Consider the following 17139-nt stretch of genomic DNA (forward strand, 5'->3'; position numbering starts at 1 on the left):
CTCAAATCCACAGTTCTTTCATCACTGCCCTTTATGCTTTTCATAGACAGGACCTGAGTCAAGGCAGACCTGAGTCATGAGTGCAATTGACCAGATAATGCATTTTCAGCAAATGATGGCTGCTATAATTAGGAGATGAGGATGAGATAGATATTGAAGATAGCTTTCATGTTAGGTAGAGTTTAGTGTATCTCCTATAATATGGGCAAAGAGTAACTTTATCAAATGTGATCTCTTTAGCTTCTGTGTCCCTAAGCATGGTCTGTCTTAGCTAATCATCGAAGTTAAGATGGCCTCCCCTTGACCAGAGTGGAGGGGCCAGGGTCTTTGGCTAGCAAACAGAATGAAGTCAACTGGCCCTCCTAGAATTGAATCCACAACCCTGGCCTCATGAACTCCACTTGGGCAACAGACCATGATGAACAATAAAATGTAGCAAATGAGATACTTAATCATATGGCCGTGAATAGTTTTCACTAGCGTTTTAAAACTACATTAATCTTAATGGTTAGAACATGTTTAAAATGATCATTTATGTGGGATAATCCTCAGTACCGATACTTTAAGAGTACTTCTTTAATAAGATAACTTTTATGTCAATAATCATGCTACAGCTTCATCGGGCCTTTCAAAAGTAGGTAGCTAAAAGGTATAGACATGCTGAGAAGACAAACATGTAACATTTCCAGTTTCGCTTCACAGGCTTAAGCGTGTTACTACAGGCTTTTCAGGAGCTATTGATAGTGGTTGCCCAGTGACCCAACAGTCAACTACTTCCGGCTTTCATAGCTCGCTTTGAACAATTCAAGAATCCCAAGGGTACTGTACTGCTTTGTGGATGCTTCACTGGAGTTCTAATTATGTCTGACAGCTTTCCCCAGGAGGTTAGAAACCTGTGAGGCTGTGCTTCTCCTTTCAAAATGTGGTCCTACCCTCAGTGGTGGGGCAAGAAGAGCAACAGTGGGAATAGCAGCGAGCATGACAAGTGTCTTCCAACACGTGCAGAGCTGCAATGGCTTGACGTGTTTCACACAGGTTTATAAGAGGCACACGGTTCAAGGTGCATCTTCTAGAACAGTGGTGCTGACCCTATGGCCACAGAAGGTTTTTTGTATCACTGAAAGCTCTAAACGGTTCACCATCACTGTTTTAGAAGAAAGCATTTAGGGTACAAATAAGAATATATATTTTTCTTAGTATTTTTGATGTCCAGCAGAAAATATGTATTGCAACTTGGAAAGAAGTGTTAAGGCAGAATTAAAAGATACTGGTCATCCACAAGGAAATGTTACTGGCTGGTATAGTGACCAGCTATACTTCTCAAGCTCTTTTTGTCCTGTTCAATGAATTGGACACAACAATGGATGAATGTGGAAGTTTAACATTAACTTTAGATTAAAAAGAAAGAAGAAAAAAAAGTACAAAAGTACTGCTCTAGAAAGAGAAGATGTGTCTTACAAGCCCGCAAGAACAAGACAGCAGTGGCAGTGAAGTCAATGGCTGTCATTTGTTACCTTTTCTTTCTGGTATTAGATCCAGGTAGTCCCATTGAAACCCCACTTGACCTTGTGCTAGAAGATTAGCCTCTGATACAGAGCTTGGCTGGTGTGCGTGGCAGAAGCTTGGTATCGGGGCCACTGCATCTGGTCAACAAGTCTCTGCAGCGGACAGGACAGGGCAGGCCCAATTGCTTTGCCATGCTCTGTGTCTACAAGACTGTGGCAATGGTTGAGGGCTTCACTGTCTTCAGCCACCATCATCCTGTGGACACCCCTTCCTGGAACTCCTTGCTTTGAACATTTCTCTTGCAGAGAGCTTCCTAACCAGCAGACAGAAGAGGGCACCCTGCACCCTTAGCCTCACGAGGACCCATTTGACAGTCTCCAAACCCTAGAACATACCTAGAGCTGGAAGGGACCTTTTGGGACCTGGAAAGGTGAACTATTCTTACTTTCTAGAGTCCACAGGGCTGGCACTCTGAGCTGCAGAGTAAAGTTCAGGGTGTGGTGAGAAGGAAGGAAGTGTTATGATGCCACTATACTTGCAAATTGAGGACAGAGTGGGGGCCCTCCAGAAGTTCTCAGGGAGAGCAGGGCATAGAACTTCAACCTTGCACATTGGAAGCTGTTGGCAGAGTGTACTCATGGGATCTTTGAAGCCCCATAGGGTTTCTCTCCAAATGCAGAAAGGGTTACACAGGGAGTTACAAACTTCCCTGGGCATGAACAGCCCTCTCACAGCCCAGTTCTCTGCTCGGAACCGGAAAACTCAGGTGCACTCAGTGCACCCTTCCAGGGCTGGGGGTTTGAACAGGGCAACAGAGTATCAGAATCCACCTTCCCCTCCACAAAAAAACAATCCCCCCAAAACAAAACAAAACAAAACAAAACAAAACAAAACAAAACAAAAACCCTGTCTCTGTCTCTCATATTCACACGCCAAGCGGGCAAAACGAGTGTTGGTGCCTAGTCTGGGCTCACAGAGCATAAGCAACTGGCCTTTGTTTCTGAGTCAGAGCGGTGTAGGGGACAATAGGGGACATCGTGGCGTCGCCGCAGGGCGCGCGCCTCCGCAGGGTGTGCGGTGCGGTGCGGAGCGGGAGGCCCAGCGCTGTCCGGGGTCCCTGGTGCGCTGCGCTCTCAGGAGTCCGCGGCAGCCGCGCGCCTGGCTGGTGAGCGGGGAGGGTGGGCGGGCTGCCTGCCTGGCTGCCTGGCGCTGGCGCTCTGCAGTGCAGTGGGGTGTTAGCCCAGCTCCCTATATGGTCGGGGATTAGCTCGGCGCTCCCGAGGCTGAGCCAGGAGCCAGCAGAGGAAGAAGAGGAGGAGGAGAAGGAGGAGGCGGGGGCGGAGGCGGGGGACAAAGAGCGCAGCATCAGTCGGCGCACGGTGCGCGGCTGCCGGGGGCAGCAGCGGCGCTGGAGGCTGGAACACCGCCGACGCCCCGGGAGCCATGGCCGAAGGAGGCGACGGCGGCGAGGACGAGATCCAGTTCCTGCGGACCGTGAGTCCCGCGGCGGGGGCGAGGCGGCGGGCAGGTGGGGAGGAGCGCGGAGCCGCGGGGGGCTGCGCCGCGCCGCCGTGCCGGTGTCAGGTCTCTCCGCACTCGCGGTGCAGGGCTGACCGGCTGCAAGCCGCCGGGCAGCGAGGGGCTGCGTGAGAGGGGCGCTTCCCTTCCCTTCCCTGTGCCTTCTGTCTTCTCCATCACCCCTGACCGAGACGCCCCTAGCCCGCACTGCCCGCTTTCCAGCCAACTTGCTACTTGATCTGAAACCTCGGGTGCCCAAACTTCAGGCTGGCGTTGCTTGTGGTTGCCTTGACCCAGAATAGCAGAAGTGCCTCACAGTTGTCCCTTCATCACTTGCCACTTCAACCCAGTCCCCTTGTTCCTCGGAGGCGCCCCCGCAGGGCAGGGGACCAGAGTAGGGAGCCAGGTGGGGAAGCGGGCGCAGGCGCTGGGTCCCAGTCTGGGATTTCTGGGAAGGGAATTCTCCCAGCGCATCCCCTCACTCTGTAAACCACTAGCCAAAAACGGCCGATGGGGCCGTGTGGATTGACTGTCCGGTGCGTTAAAGCTTTGCTCTGCTCACCGTTCCAAGAGTCCCGCAGGATGGGAAACCCCGTCTGTGACTACGCGTCACTCAGGTCCCCTTCCTGGCACGGAGGGTGATGCCCCGCCCTAGACAGGGGAGCCGGGAGGGTTGCAGCTGCCTCAGTCTTGTCCCCTGGGAGCTAATGTGAAGCCTTTCAGTGTAGATGACCACTGGGAGGGGTGGGGGGCCATTATAATGTGTCCTGGAGCAGATTCCAGCCGTGTGACCTTGAGCAAGTCACATAATCTTGCCTCAGTTTCCTCTTATGAAAAACGGAGAAAATATAACCATCGCTTTTGGGGTGAGATAGTGGATGTGTGAACTGCAGATTGCTTTATGCTGGGTAATTTTACAGGAGCTGTCTAGCTCTCAGGAGTTTGAAATCATTTTTCCCTCTCTCCTCTGTGCACCCCTTCCCTTTTGATCTGGTCACGGAAGATCACAGGTTAGGGCTTGGCCGTCATTTGGAATGTGCTGTCCGCTTGTTGAAGTGCTTCTTTCTGATACCCTTCAGTTTTTCCTTCCAAACGTGGTTCCTTTGTTAAGGCAGGGATTTGAGACTTACTAGGGAGATTTGGAATACTACTGAGAAGTCAGAGGATTCATCCCTTTCTTCTGGGTCTGGTCTTGTCCCCATTCGCATTTCTAACACTGCATACAAGATGGCCCCACACTTGCAGCTCCTTATAACCTTTGCATTCTAAAGCTACCTCTTTCTTCCAGAACCCTGTGGACGCCAGCTTGCTTTCCAACAAGTGGCTCAGTATTTGACAGCAATCGCTCAGAGGTTCCCTGTTTTGTGTTCTTCTTAACCAGTGATTTCTTCTGCTTAGTGCTAACCTCTAGGCACCAACGATTGAAGAAATTTCCTTCAGGCTCAGTGTCCGTTTTGAGTAGATGACCCAGGAAGTTGAAGCCTAGGAACACAGTAGTTTCCGTGAGATTTCCCTTTTGTGTTTCTCCTGGATCTGTGGCCATCTTCCTTGACTTTCCGGAGGGCACCATAACGTTTTAGGTCTACCTGTAGCCAAAGTTTATTGTAGAACTTTGGATGACTGGCTTTCTGCTCCAGAGATCAGGGCAGGTGAACTTCTTTAATAGCCCTTCTAGGGCCTCTCCTGGAGGCTAAAGACTAGTTGAAAAATTATTGTTGCTCGGTGCTGTGGATCTGCATGGCTTAGGGAAAGCTAAATAAAGTATTCATGAGGGTGAATTCCAAACGTGCCATTTATGACCTTTTTTCCTCCTTTTAATCTCCCAAAGTGGTTTTGTTTGTTCATTTGTTTGTTTTTAAAGCCAAGTCTTTACGCTGTGAGGCAGATTAACTTCTTCTTGTTTAGCTTACTGGGAAGAAAATAGGAGAAAAAACAGATATACAATATCTTAGCCATGGTTGCCCAGCGAGTTATTGGTAATTGTTACATACTGTTAAAACAAACAAACAAACAAACAAAAAACTCCCACTGGAGCCAGACAGCATTATTCCAGAGGATATATCTGTAAGAAAATACTGAGATAGGAGCTGCAGATTTCTAAGCTTAATTCTCCTTCTTCATCTATGAATTAGACAACCTTAGCTGTCACATACTTGTACTCTTCACCTAAAAGTTGGGATTACAGTGCATCTCTACTTGCAGAGGAGTCAGGAACTGTGAGCTATACTAGCGGTGGGTTTCTCACATGTGACTTGCGTGGGTGAGAGAAGGCATCCCACATTGAGCTCACCTTTGCTGTAACATTTCTTTTCCATAAACAGCATTTTCTGAAGCATTTTAGCCACGTGTAAATCATAAGTTGTCTCATCACCTTAACATTGTCCTGGATCAGAACGTGGCTATTTGACAATGGAATGGAATTACATGTTTGCAACTATGAAATTTAGAGAATTGCTATGTCAGAGAGCAGAAGCTTTTAAATCTATTTTTAAAAACACAGACCACGGAACAGCATTAAGTCATGGTTCCTAATCAAATTTTTGGTGATTATGGTGTCATTGTGTATTATAATAGTGCCCAAATGAAAACAATTAGAATTATCCAGAGCATGAAATGGGCCAGAAGCATTGTATCAAATACGACAGATGTGTGTGCTGTTCTATGGACCCCTTCTAGGTGGTGGTTTTCATCTTGATTTGGTAGAAAAGGTGTTCTAAAACTAAGGACCCCTCTGGCTTTCTGAAAATCACAGATACCGACTGGAGAGTCAAACTGACTGATGGATATGATAGTCATTGTCTCTAACACTAGAATATTCCCACCCCTGCTTTTGGCAGTGGCGTCAGCCTCCTTTCCAGTTTCTCTTGCTGACATAGTCGGCCTCACTGACGTGGCTCTGAAGCAGATAAACCTGCCAGCCACCAATCCCGAAGCAAGACTTTGTGGTGAGAAGAGTGACAGTTATCCTGTCTTCAGACAGAAGGCGCAGTGGCTGGCACCCCAGCATGCTTTGAGGGTGCCAACAAGACGCTTTCTCGCCCACTTTCTCCCTAGTATCCATTTAAAAAGCAAAACACAGCTCCAGTCCTTCGCTTCTGGTTCTCAACCTATCACAATTGTTTTTCCAATCCCTTCTCCACTATAAAGATAATTAAAACAACTCAGAGTCAGGTAGACATTTGTTTCCATTGATTTCAGTGAAAGATGGGTTGCAGACAGTGAAAGATCTTTGCAGCTGTTCAGGAATGAGAACCCTTACTTGGATTGAAAGAAAACCCCAAACTCTTCCCTGTGAGGTGCCTTAGATTCCTGAACTTGAGTTGTGGCATTAACTTGAGCTCTGGAGCTCAGGGTGACAGTAAATGTTTTCCTGGTGGTTTATAGATTGCTGCCCGTTCTCTTCCAGTGGGGCCATTTATGTGACAGCTCCACTAGGAGCTCAGGGGCAGGAGGTGGACAAGAATGACATGGTTGCAGGCTCACTGGTCAAGTGCCAGGGGTAGGAATGGAGCCCCCACCCTCACCCCGGGCACCCAGGGCTCAGGCTGGGCAGGGGCTCTCCTGGTGAATCGTGCTTGATGGTTCAAATGATGAAACTCTGGGTCACTTGAGAGTTTGATCCTTCTCAATCTCTTACTCTTTGGCTTCTCAGAGCTAATCTGATTCTAGATGTTATCAGTGGAGCTGCACACTCACTCCTGTCTTTCACAGGGAAAGGCCGGCCCCCAGTGGATGTGAAAAGGAAACTGGGAACTTTTCCAAAAGAATTAATTAGAATCAGAAAGGCTACATCAGCACCTAGGGTTGGAGGTTCTGATCACTGCCAAAGGCTCAATTTACCCATGGCCAGGTTTCCCGACAGGTTTTTAGGGACTAAGCACCCAGAAGTGAAGTGATGAGGGCTTTAAGCCTTTAAATATTTTGGGACAGGATGGCCCATTACGAAGGGGCTTAGATCACAGACTAAATCTGCAGTTGGAGGAGGTGAGACTGATGTTTGTGTGCTAAAGATCTTTCATACTAAAATGAGTATGCAAAGATGGAGACAATTAAGTCAAGTGTGGTGTTTTTAAACAATTTTTAATTCCTTTTCTAATATTGTTTCAGAGGAAAAACAAGCATATCTCTCCAGCTCTTCAGGGCTGATTTGAGAGAGGGAATGTTGAAAAGAACGGGAAGAATTTATCTGGAGAACAAGATACTCTGTTGATTATTTTGGAAGGATTTGTATTTAAATAGGTTTTATATCTAGCTGTATTTATTTGTGTTTTTGCTTGTTTTGTGATTATTTTTGCTCCTTCCTGAAAAAGACTTTTTCATAGTTTGACTTTTCATTGAATTACTAAAGAGTTTTTAATTTAGGAGCCACTGACTCCATTGTTTTCTGATTGACTTGGCATCTTCTGAATAATCGTTACCAATTGCTTATGTTAGACAAGGAGGTCCTGTGTCTTAAGAATGCAACATTATAGTGCATTTCCCTCAATTCTACACTGCTATAAACCCTTCAATATTAGCTCTATCCTTAAAGCTACTCTTAAAGCAAGTTTTATCCAGTAGCAATGGAACATTGTAATAATAATAATAATAATAAAAAGAATTTAGAGCTATTCTTATTTCTAGCAGTAGCTCACTGTGACCTTGAATGAATCACTCCAGAAAATTGAGACTTTTGTTTCCCCTTCTTTACGGAGAACTTTCCTTAACAGAAGTGCCACAAAAGGAAGCAGTATTCCAAAAATACCCTGTATGAGGGAAGATGTGTTTTGGAGAGTATTGCCATTGTGTCTGTTCAGTGCTAGGACACTGACCCTGCTTGTGAATGGCTCTTGTTGAGAAACTACTGCAGTGGCCCCTCTTTCTAATATCACCTCTGCCTCCATCCTAGAGACGCTGGACCATCTTCAGCATAGATCTCACCCCACTATATTGGGGAAAACAGTTGATTAACATGAGCTCCAGTTTTCTTGAGGCATTTGATTAGAGGGTGTAAGAAAGCAAGTCAGCTTGCATGAGACCTTCTGACAGCCAGGTAGCTCCCAGGACTTTAATCATCAAACAGCATTCAGACTTATTTTTGCTGCTCAGAAAATTACCAAAGGTTCTGTTTCCCAGAGGACCACCCCTTACTGATCCTGTAGCTCTTCCTTTCAAAGTTATCCCTCCCATTCCCCCACTACTCTGTTTTATGAGCCTCTTCTTTTCTCTTGGATCACTGGGGCTTTTCCATAAAACCAGTGTGGCTTTTCCTCCCAGGGTTTCCGCTATTGCTTTGTGGCATCTGCTTGGGGAGCAGGGGACCTCAGAAAACTTCCTTTGGCTGCACCAGCACAAAGCAGATACTGCTGTGGTGGGGACCAGACCACTGCTGAGGCTGCAGGGCACTGGGTGTCCTTAGGGAGCCACATTGGGTCTTCTAGGCTCAGGCTGGTATCTTCTCAGCCAATGTCTGGTTTGGGTATTTTAGGGACAAAGACATTTCCAAGCCACTGCAGTCTCCTTTGGTTCAGTGAGTTTTGCCATCATAGCACCTCTTCAGTCCGAGAGAGGGAAGAAAAAGTACTGGCACCTGGATCTGCTACACGGACGAGTCTCGTGAGGTGCCAAGATTTTTTTCTCCCTTCCTTATGTCATTTCTCATTCCTGATTGTTAGAAAACAGAGTTTAGATCTGCTCTGAGACTGATGATGCAGTATCCCCAAACACAGGGACTGCATCTCCTCTTCTCAGACACTTTATCTCCACCCCACAGCATACTGGCTGCTGACACAGTAGTCCCGTGCTGGGGGTTTGTTCTGTGTGTATTGCGGTGGGTCATCTTTGCTGAGCCACCAGTGCCAACGCTTTTCATCTTCCATCTTCCTGGACAGGGAACTCTCCACTGACTTAAGATCTTCTAGTCCCTATGTAGACTGGTCTGTTTGGGGTGATCTTCTTGTTACCTTCAGTACTAAAGAAGAAAAAAAGGAAGCATCTTATCCTAAAATCAGATTACAATAAGATTTAGATATTGGGTTCACCAGAACCCTTCCTTATGAGGAGACAGTTGCTTGCAGCTGCTTACTTTAGAGTGCAAAGATGACACGAGAGAGCTCTGGAGTCAGAACTGCGGCTCCTTGTGGGAAATATTATGAGGCATCAACAGTTTTTCTATTGAGATCAGTTGATGAGTAGTTTTATGCTATAGGAACCAGCTAGCATGATAAGTGAGGTATCCTAGCTGTAAGGAAAATGTAGGAATGAGACTCAGTTGTCTGTGTCCACATGACCTATGGACAGAAGGATATCTTTCTCTTTGGTTTGCCTTTGGGGTGGGGCATCACTCAAGAGATTCTGTCAAAAACTGACCTGCAAAATTATTAGTGTAGCAGACACCATTAATGATTAGCATCATTAATGCCGAGTGCAGTCAGTTCCTCTAAGAATTGGAATGGAGAAAGATGGGAGTACTTGGGAGCCTCTCTGAGAGGGACAGTGTTGGGCGCACACTGCACTGGTGCTTGGGAAAGCCTGTGCAGGATCAGACGCATCAAGGAGCAGTAATTTGGGCAGTGGAGCAGGGGAGGACAGGGACTCCGTCTTAATTTGTGCCAGGAAGAAGGGGGAAAGTACCCTTGGATTGCTTAGGACAGTGAAAGCAAATTTTTAGCAAACTGCAATTCACAACCCACTGATTTATCACAAAGCACCAACACTGCAATTAAACCTGAACACTGAAGTTTTAATTTAGAAAAAACAACTCATACATTAACATATTTTATCTTAAAAGGAAATTAGCACACATGCTATAGGTTCACCACCCCTCTCCTAGGAGGAAGTGACCAGCCTCCTCAGGCATTCAAAAGTACACTCTCTGCGTACAGGGCTGGTGCTAAAACGTGTTTCATTTTAGGTAATTCAGGATCAGTGAAAACACTAAGTAAAAGAACGTCTTAGTTTCTAGGGTAGGGTGACTCTGCCTCAAAGTAAGAACTAAGCTTCCCCTTGCCTGAAGTAGCAGTGTTTGAGTGACAAAACTCCATTATCAGCTATCCTAACTGTTGTGGTTTCCCAAACAAATGCTCAGAGTCCCTGAAACCAACTCCATGTGGAAATCCAAATAGAATGTAGTGAAGGGCTGATTATCGCCCCACAGAGCAGCAGGAAAGCTCTTCTGAAGGCACTGGCATTGCACTCCATCAGTGACATGGCCAGGAATTACCTTTTTGACAATTTCACAGGTGAGTTCTCTAATGGGCCTAAGCAGAGAGTCAGTGAGTGGGATTACAGGAAGAAATGGAAAGTTCTCTGTCAGTGGCACATAAATGTCCCCAGAGTAAGGAGTGATTGGAACTGCTGTGCCCCAGGTCATGGACTAGATCCAGGCTGTTAATAACAGCAGGCCACAAGGAAGGATCCAGTTGGCTACAATGCCACATTGAACCAGAAGAGGAACCCAAGAGGTCAGATTGAAATAGGGCAGCTGGTCCTGAGGAGTGTGAGCCCCTCATGTCCATTACCCAGGACACATGGCTGTTCTGAGATGTGTCAGTGAGTCACCTCCAGGTCATTCCTGTTGGTCAAAGTTGCCTAGAGAAAAATCAAGAATAAACTGTAGTGAAGCTTTGAACAAATCTCATCTCTTTGTGAGAGACATTTTAGGATGAAAACTGTGACAGCAAACACACAAGTCAGACAAAGTCAGAGCTAAAGTATTTCCTGTAAATTCTGTAGCATTTCTGATGGTAAATATCTATAGGATTGTCTATTCCTGGGTTTGAGTTTATCTTTTATAAATTATGACATACTAATGATGATTCTATCTCAGGGATGCCTTGAAAAGACACCAAGTCTCGCTCAGGATAATTAGATATGCATGTATGGAAGGAATAACTTGAAATAATAGTTGCCTGATTAGCTGAAAAGATTCCTAACAACCTAACGCATGAGCCATACATTTTAAATACCAGAAATATGAGAACCCTAAATTTGGTCCATTGCAAATCATTAGGCACCTATAGATTGGAAAAAATACAAAATTAAACCCTTTTGGCAGCAGGTAGCTAAATATGTGACTCAAGCTTTGTTTGCAGAGAATGGTAGACCTGCCTGATCTGCACGTTTAAAAAATTCTTAACAGTACCAGTCAAGCGAGACACATCTGCCGCAGGATTCTGAGCTGCCTGCCAGTTTGCAGCTGTGCCTGGATTCTCAGAATCCGTTTGAATGAATGGAATGCACTCCCTAGAATGCATGAATATTTTTATGGGTAGGATCGGGCTCACAGTGTATATCAAGGTCCTCAGATGAAAATGCCAACATAAGAGACAATATACATTTATCACAGTGCATAAGAGAGAGATTGACAGGCAGGCAGATTAATAGGCTTAATAAAAAAATAGGCAATCTCATCAAAATGAAATTCAGATGTTTTTTTTATCTGTAAACACCTTTAAAATTGTCATATAGCTATAGATATCATGAAACTTTAAGCAGGGAATCCATTCAACATTCTTTGACCAACGGTTATCCTCTGTCTGCCCCTGAGCATGTTCTTGGAGGTACACAGCTGAACAAGATTTCTTAATGCTAGGTGGCCCCAATAGCTCAGGATTAAGAAGAGGCTCCATCTTCTTTTGAATTAGCAAGGATATCAGTCATTTAGAATAATTTATAACAAAGTTTCTGGGGTTTTGTGGCAAAAATTGTTGTTTCTTGTTAAAATATATGACCTTGAGGGGGGTTTACTTCTGTACCTGTTTCCTCATGTGGTCAATGAGGGGGATAATAATGCCTGTCTAGAAGGATTGCTGCAAGGATTAAATGAGTTAATCCATATAAGCAGCTTGGAACAGTGCCCAACAGGTAGCAAATCCTCAATAAATATTATCTATTATTCTCTCAACAAAATATTATAAACATTGACATTATGCACACTAGCTATTCCAGTGTCATTGCACACACATTTTGTATTTAGGAAGTACAGAGCGATGATCCCCTGTGGTTATTCTATAGTCTGGGCTCCTGACATTCTGCTTAGCCATAAACAGAAGCAGCCTTATGAATGGAAATGAGCCTGCAGTGGATGGGGCCTCAGGAGTCTACAGACTGGCAGGTCATCCTCAGAAGGTCCACTTTGCAAAGCCTTTTGATGCAAAAGCCAGATGACCCCTCCCCCAAGCAGTTTTAATTAACCTTGCCAAGGAATGAGCAACGTTTTTTGGAGAGACTTCTGCCACAAAAACTTCATCATTTTGTTTGGAGAGATTTCCCCTCCTCCCAACCTATATTTTAAGTGTAGAAATTTGCTTTCTGGAAATTCACTGTATTTCCATCAAAACAAGGTCATCCCGTAGTAAAGATCTAGCTCTTCAGCTTCTCAGATTTTTTCTCTTGTCTAACAATGCAAAGAAGGAAACTCCAGTTAAGCTTTATTTTTGCTGCACACTACACTGTCCCCAGCACCCCCAGGGACCCTGTGGGGGCAGTGATCCAAGCCTCTGACTCCTCCGCCCTCCTCTCTATCAGACTTCCTCTCATCTTTTCCTCCTCTGCTGTCCACAGCACCAAACTGGATAATGTAATGTATTCATCCGCATTTGAATTTGCCCTTCCCTGGCTGACAGACTTTACCTATTAAAATACTCCCAATGAGTGACAGGTGTTCAGAAAGTCTGGGGACATGGCAAGTTGATGATTATCTTGCTTTTTATTAGGTTAAATAACCCTAATTAGCCCTTCCCTTATTCCATTCACAAAGCTGAAAGCTTCATTAGGGTAAGTAGATCGGAAATTTAATTTAAGAAGTTAAAGCAAGGTTTCTCCAAATGATGGAACGTGTGTGGGCTTTTATTTCCTTAATGAATGGAGAAGTTTTCTGTTGGTGCTGGATTTAAGTGTTTCACTAATTATCAGTAAGTTTTACTTTTTAAGATGTAAATAGAAAAGTAAATTATAGGGTGAGGCATTTCACCTCTTATAGCCTCAGTTTTCTAATCTGTAGAGTGATGAATGTCATAAATGATTCACAGGGGGTGGCCAGGATGAAATGGACAGATCCCAAGGTTCTGCACAGCAAGGCTTTATTTCAGTTTCACGCCATTTTCCTCCTAATATCTAATAAAGTCTAGTATTTAAGGATGTTCTCAGAGAGATGTTTTATTTATTATAAAATTTCCATTTACTTTGCTGTTGTTTGAACATCCATGTGTCTCCCAAAAGCTCACATATTGGAAGCTTCATCCCTAAATTCGTATGTCGGTGGCATTTGGAGGCAGGACCTTGACTTAGATGAGATTGTGATGGTGGGGTCAGTGGCTTTATGAGAACAGGGAGAGACATCTGAGTTTGTGCACTCTCTGTCTCTCTTATGTTCACTTGTCCATCTGCCATGTTGTAACACACCATGAAGTCCCTCACTAGAGGCTCACGCTATGTCCTGGACTTCTAACCTCCAGAGATGGCACATAAGTGTCTATTGCTTATAATTGACCCCATGTGTGATATTCTATCAAAGAAACAGAAAACAGACTGTGATATGCAGATTAGAACTTGTGTGAAAGTGGTATCTGGCTTAGTATATACAGAACTTAGTACTCTAATAAGTTTTACATAAAAAGTATTTTGATATTTATTTTTATATATAAGTATTATTGTGCTGGCTCATAATTATGCATGATTGCATACAATTCACATGAATGACTATAATCGGTACAAATTTTGCCTGCCTAGAACGTTAATTTTTTCATCGGCTGTCTCTGATCTCTTATCAACCTTAAATTTAATGGTTTCTTTGGCATCACATTATAATTTTGACATTGTCATTTTCACCATTATCATCATTATCAATACCCTGTCACATTATCAATACCCCTGTCACATGCAGTCTTTCTTGGGGGATGGGAGATGGGGAAGTACCAGAAATGGAACTCAGGACCTCATGCTTACCAGGCAGGTGTTGCACCACTGAGCTAAGTCCCCAGCCACATGTAGTCTCTGATAAGAGAGTGGTTAAGGGTTTATGACGGCCGTGTGAATTCTAGATTTATTTGCTTTACTCTGAGACCTTCCTTGGTGGTTTGCCCATAAAGCGAGGATATTAAGAACTCCTTATGCTTACAGAGCTGTAATGAGCCCAGTGTCTCACCTCTTCTGTGCGTATTTCTCTTCTGTGCTACTGTGCATGTTGTGATGCATGCGTATTTTAGTGGTAGCTCCTGCTTCCCAGTAACTGGGGACAAAGTGAGGAAACGGAAGACTGTCTGATGACTTTAGAAATTACATGCCAGCACCTCTGCTAGCCTTATTTGCAATGCTTAGAGCCAATGGAAGAAAGAAGGAAATACCATAGCCAGCTCTTTATGTATTAGTATAAAGAAGTAAGTCTCGATATAATCAAAGTTGCAGCAATTGTTCTGCATTCAAGAGGAGTCACTGGTGTTGTCTCCTACACCCAGCACCCATGCTTAGCCTACACTTCTGTAAGCTACCTGGCTCCTGACACAACTGCTCCTCAGGGATATGGGAACTATTGGTAGCAGGGGGTGAGTAGCAGTAAAAGATGTACTTAAATTGTTGATTTACTAACATTTCTAACTCAGTTAATTGGGAACAAAATCTAAATAACTTTCCCACTTGCACCCTGGAAGCTATAGCCAAATGAAAATCTGTGGATGTGCCTCTGTTCTGGTTGGATTTTTTGAATGTATGAAGGCCGTGGTTCCAAGTCACGCTTTTAATGAACTGTGCAACCTGTGCCTAGCTCCCAGCTGTTTGCTAGGTGATGGCAAATGCTTGGACTTATCCCCAGGCTTTGCTCTGGTCTCTGACTGAGCTGAGAGCATGCCACTCATGTTCACATCCTGCTGAGGCCTCCAGTGTACACATAAGAAGACAAATAAATCACAAAGCCGAAGGGGTTTCCAACTTAGACTTAACTGCACAAACTAAATGAAAATTTAAAAGTAGACTTATTGGGGCTTTAAAGTAAAGGAGACTGAGTACGAGCCCTTTTCTAACACAGCGATTAGGTATAATATATCATTGAAAATACTGAAAATTTTTGTTTTTTCTTTTTCTTTTCTTTCTTTTTTTTTTTTTTTTTTTTTTGGTGTTTATTGAGTTAAGTCAAAGCTAGTATCTTTCTAAAGAACCATAAGGCTAACATAGCTAGGTAGAGATCTCTGGTCATCAAATCTGTTAATTTTTGTGGAAGAAAACTTGAGTTACTATTCTCCATTCATCCACCTGTAAACCCACCCGAGTATTGTTGACTGCTTATTGTGTAACATTCATGTTTAGAAAATATTTAAAGGTGAGCAAAACACAGTACCATGCTTGTGGATCTTTACATGTAGTCTGAGAGTTAGACACCTAAAGAACTATAATAAAACAGAACAAAGTATGTTAATCAAATGTAGAAGTTTTGCACCTTAGAAGAAATAATTTGTCTAGGGAGTCAGAGATGGAAAAAGAGATGGAAATTTGAAAAGAGGGGGATCCTATGTGGTGTTGCGGGATTGCCAAGGGTGTTAAAAATGGCTTTTGGGTCAGGATTACCACGAACACCTAGACAGGACAAGTATGCAGTGCAGTCTATGAACTCTCAAGGTGATACATGAAAAACTGTGTTGAAATATATGACTGGAAAACTATTGGCGAAGCAAGTCAAAATTATCTAGCCTTGACTCTTTAGGTACCAAATACAGTTAGGTAAAAAAAAAATTACAAGCATTTGCTTATATAATTTACTTCTGCATGATTTTGATAAAGTATACAATATAGATATAGATTATATATGAAATTTTTGTATTTCTTCAACTGATTATTGTATATCAGATGATTTAAGAATTTCTTTGGCCCTTTAAGGATAAATTTGATCATTTGAACAATTGCAACTGTAAACTGGACTTCAGAGATCTTATGTTGCTTGAAAAAATGAGCCTCCCCCGATGCAGAACTGCCCCTGCCTGTGGGTAAAGGGAGAGAAGTCTCATGTTGCATCTGAATTTTTCTGCATGTGGTGAGAACTGTCCAGTAGATCCTGACAGCGATTCACCCTGATTAAGACCAAGTGGTGTAAAGTGACAAAAAATGAAGTAGGCACTTCAGGAACATGTGAACATAGAAACTGGTTTGTACTGGAGGTGTGCAGCCCTACTGACGCCGTACTGAGGACTGGGGGTGTGGAGAGCTAAGCAACAGCAGCGTCACTGGTACTCAAACTGTTAAACTTCCATGGCTCCCCCCTCCCAGATGAGCAGAGGGCAGGGGCACACAGGTGCTGGTGAGACACAGCCCCTTTTCCAGCCTGCACTGCAGCTGTTGCTGCCCTGGCTGTGCCCTTTGAATCTACCATTGTCATCTAATGGTGAGGAAAATAGAGAATCAGAATTCAAATCAGTACATTTAGATTGCTTTAAGTGTTACTAAAACTTTAGTAAAAGACATGACTTCAGAGTAATTGTTAATTATTGCTTTCTGAACTAATCTAGTAAATGACGGTAACATGCAAATTTTGTTTCACGTTACATAATCTTTTTTTTCCACCAGACCACATTTCTCCTTGAGTGCAAGACCTTTTTTTTTTTTTAACTTAGCTGTATTTCTTACATTTCCTATCAGTGCTCATATTTGGCCACATAATGACTCAGTGATTACTTCAATGACTTTTTTCTGGCATTATTTCTGCCAAACTTCAACATTAGGCTAGATAGTCAGCTAGTATTACTCTAGACCCTGACCCCAATTGTATGTTCTTATGGCCTTATAAAAAGAGACTCCACATTTAGAAATCACAGATTCTGGTCTCAGACAATATAAACTTATCATTCATCCAAAAAATTTTGAAAGGGTGTGTGTCTCAGATTAAGTCAGCAAATTTAGTTGTTTTGTTTTGGTCTTTTTTTTTTCCTGATTTATCTCCAGTGGCCAACGCAGCCTAATGCATGTACCAACATAAACAAGTCAAATAACATAATAAAAAAAATGGAGGAAGTGGCAAGAACATAAATGTATTTGAAGTCCGATACCTGTGTTCCTGCTAAATGACACCTGCTACTTATCCATGTAACATCACTGGCCCCTCTGTTACAGGATGATGCCTCGGTTTCACCAGCCAGCACCTTAACCTTGTGG

The 17139-nt window shown here is 43.7% G+C and overlaps 2 protein-coding genes across 2 annotated transcripts in view; one reads left to right on the plus strand and one right to left on the minus strand.

Moving 5' to 3' along the window:
- Window positions 1-2951, minus strand: part of LOC100725140 (transmembrane and coiled-coil domain-containing protein 5B-like) — a 69417-nt gene extending 66466 nt beyond the window's left edge. Inside the window, exons 1-2 of the mRNA XM_063249728.1 lie at window positions 2885-2951; window positions 2541-2723 (exon numbers count right to left, since the gene is read on the minus strand). Of these exons, the coding sequence (XP_063105798.1) occupies window positions 2541-2723; window positions 2885-2951 (250 nt within the window). The remainder of the gene's footprint in view (window positions 1-2540; window positions 2724-2884) is intronic.
- The window catches only part of Ryr3 (ryanodine receptor 3), a 556876-nt gene continuing 542541 nt past the window's right edge, over window positions 2805-17139 (plus strand). Inside the window, 1 exon segment of the mRNA XM_063250329.1 lies at window positions 2805-3000. Coding sequence (XP_063106399.1) covers window positions 2950-3000 — 51 coding nt within the window. The 5' untranslated portion in view covers window positions 2805-2949.

Source organism: Cavia porcellus, unplaced genomic scaffold, assembly GCF_034190915.1.
Source record: "Cavia porcellus strain 051 isolate PalLab524CR breed Dunkin Hartley unplaced genomic scaffold, mCavPor4.1 scaffold_6, whole genome shotgun sequence".
NCBI lineage: Eukaryota > Metazoa > Chordata > Mammalia > Rodentia > Caviidae > Cavia > Cavia porcellus.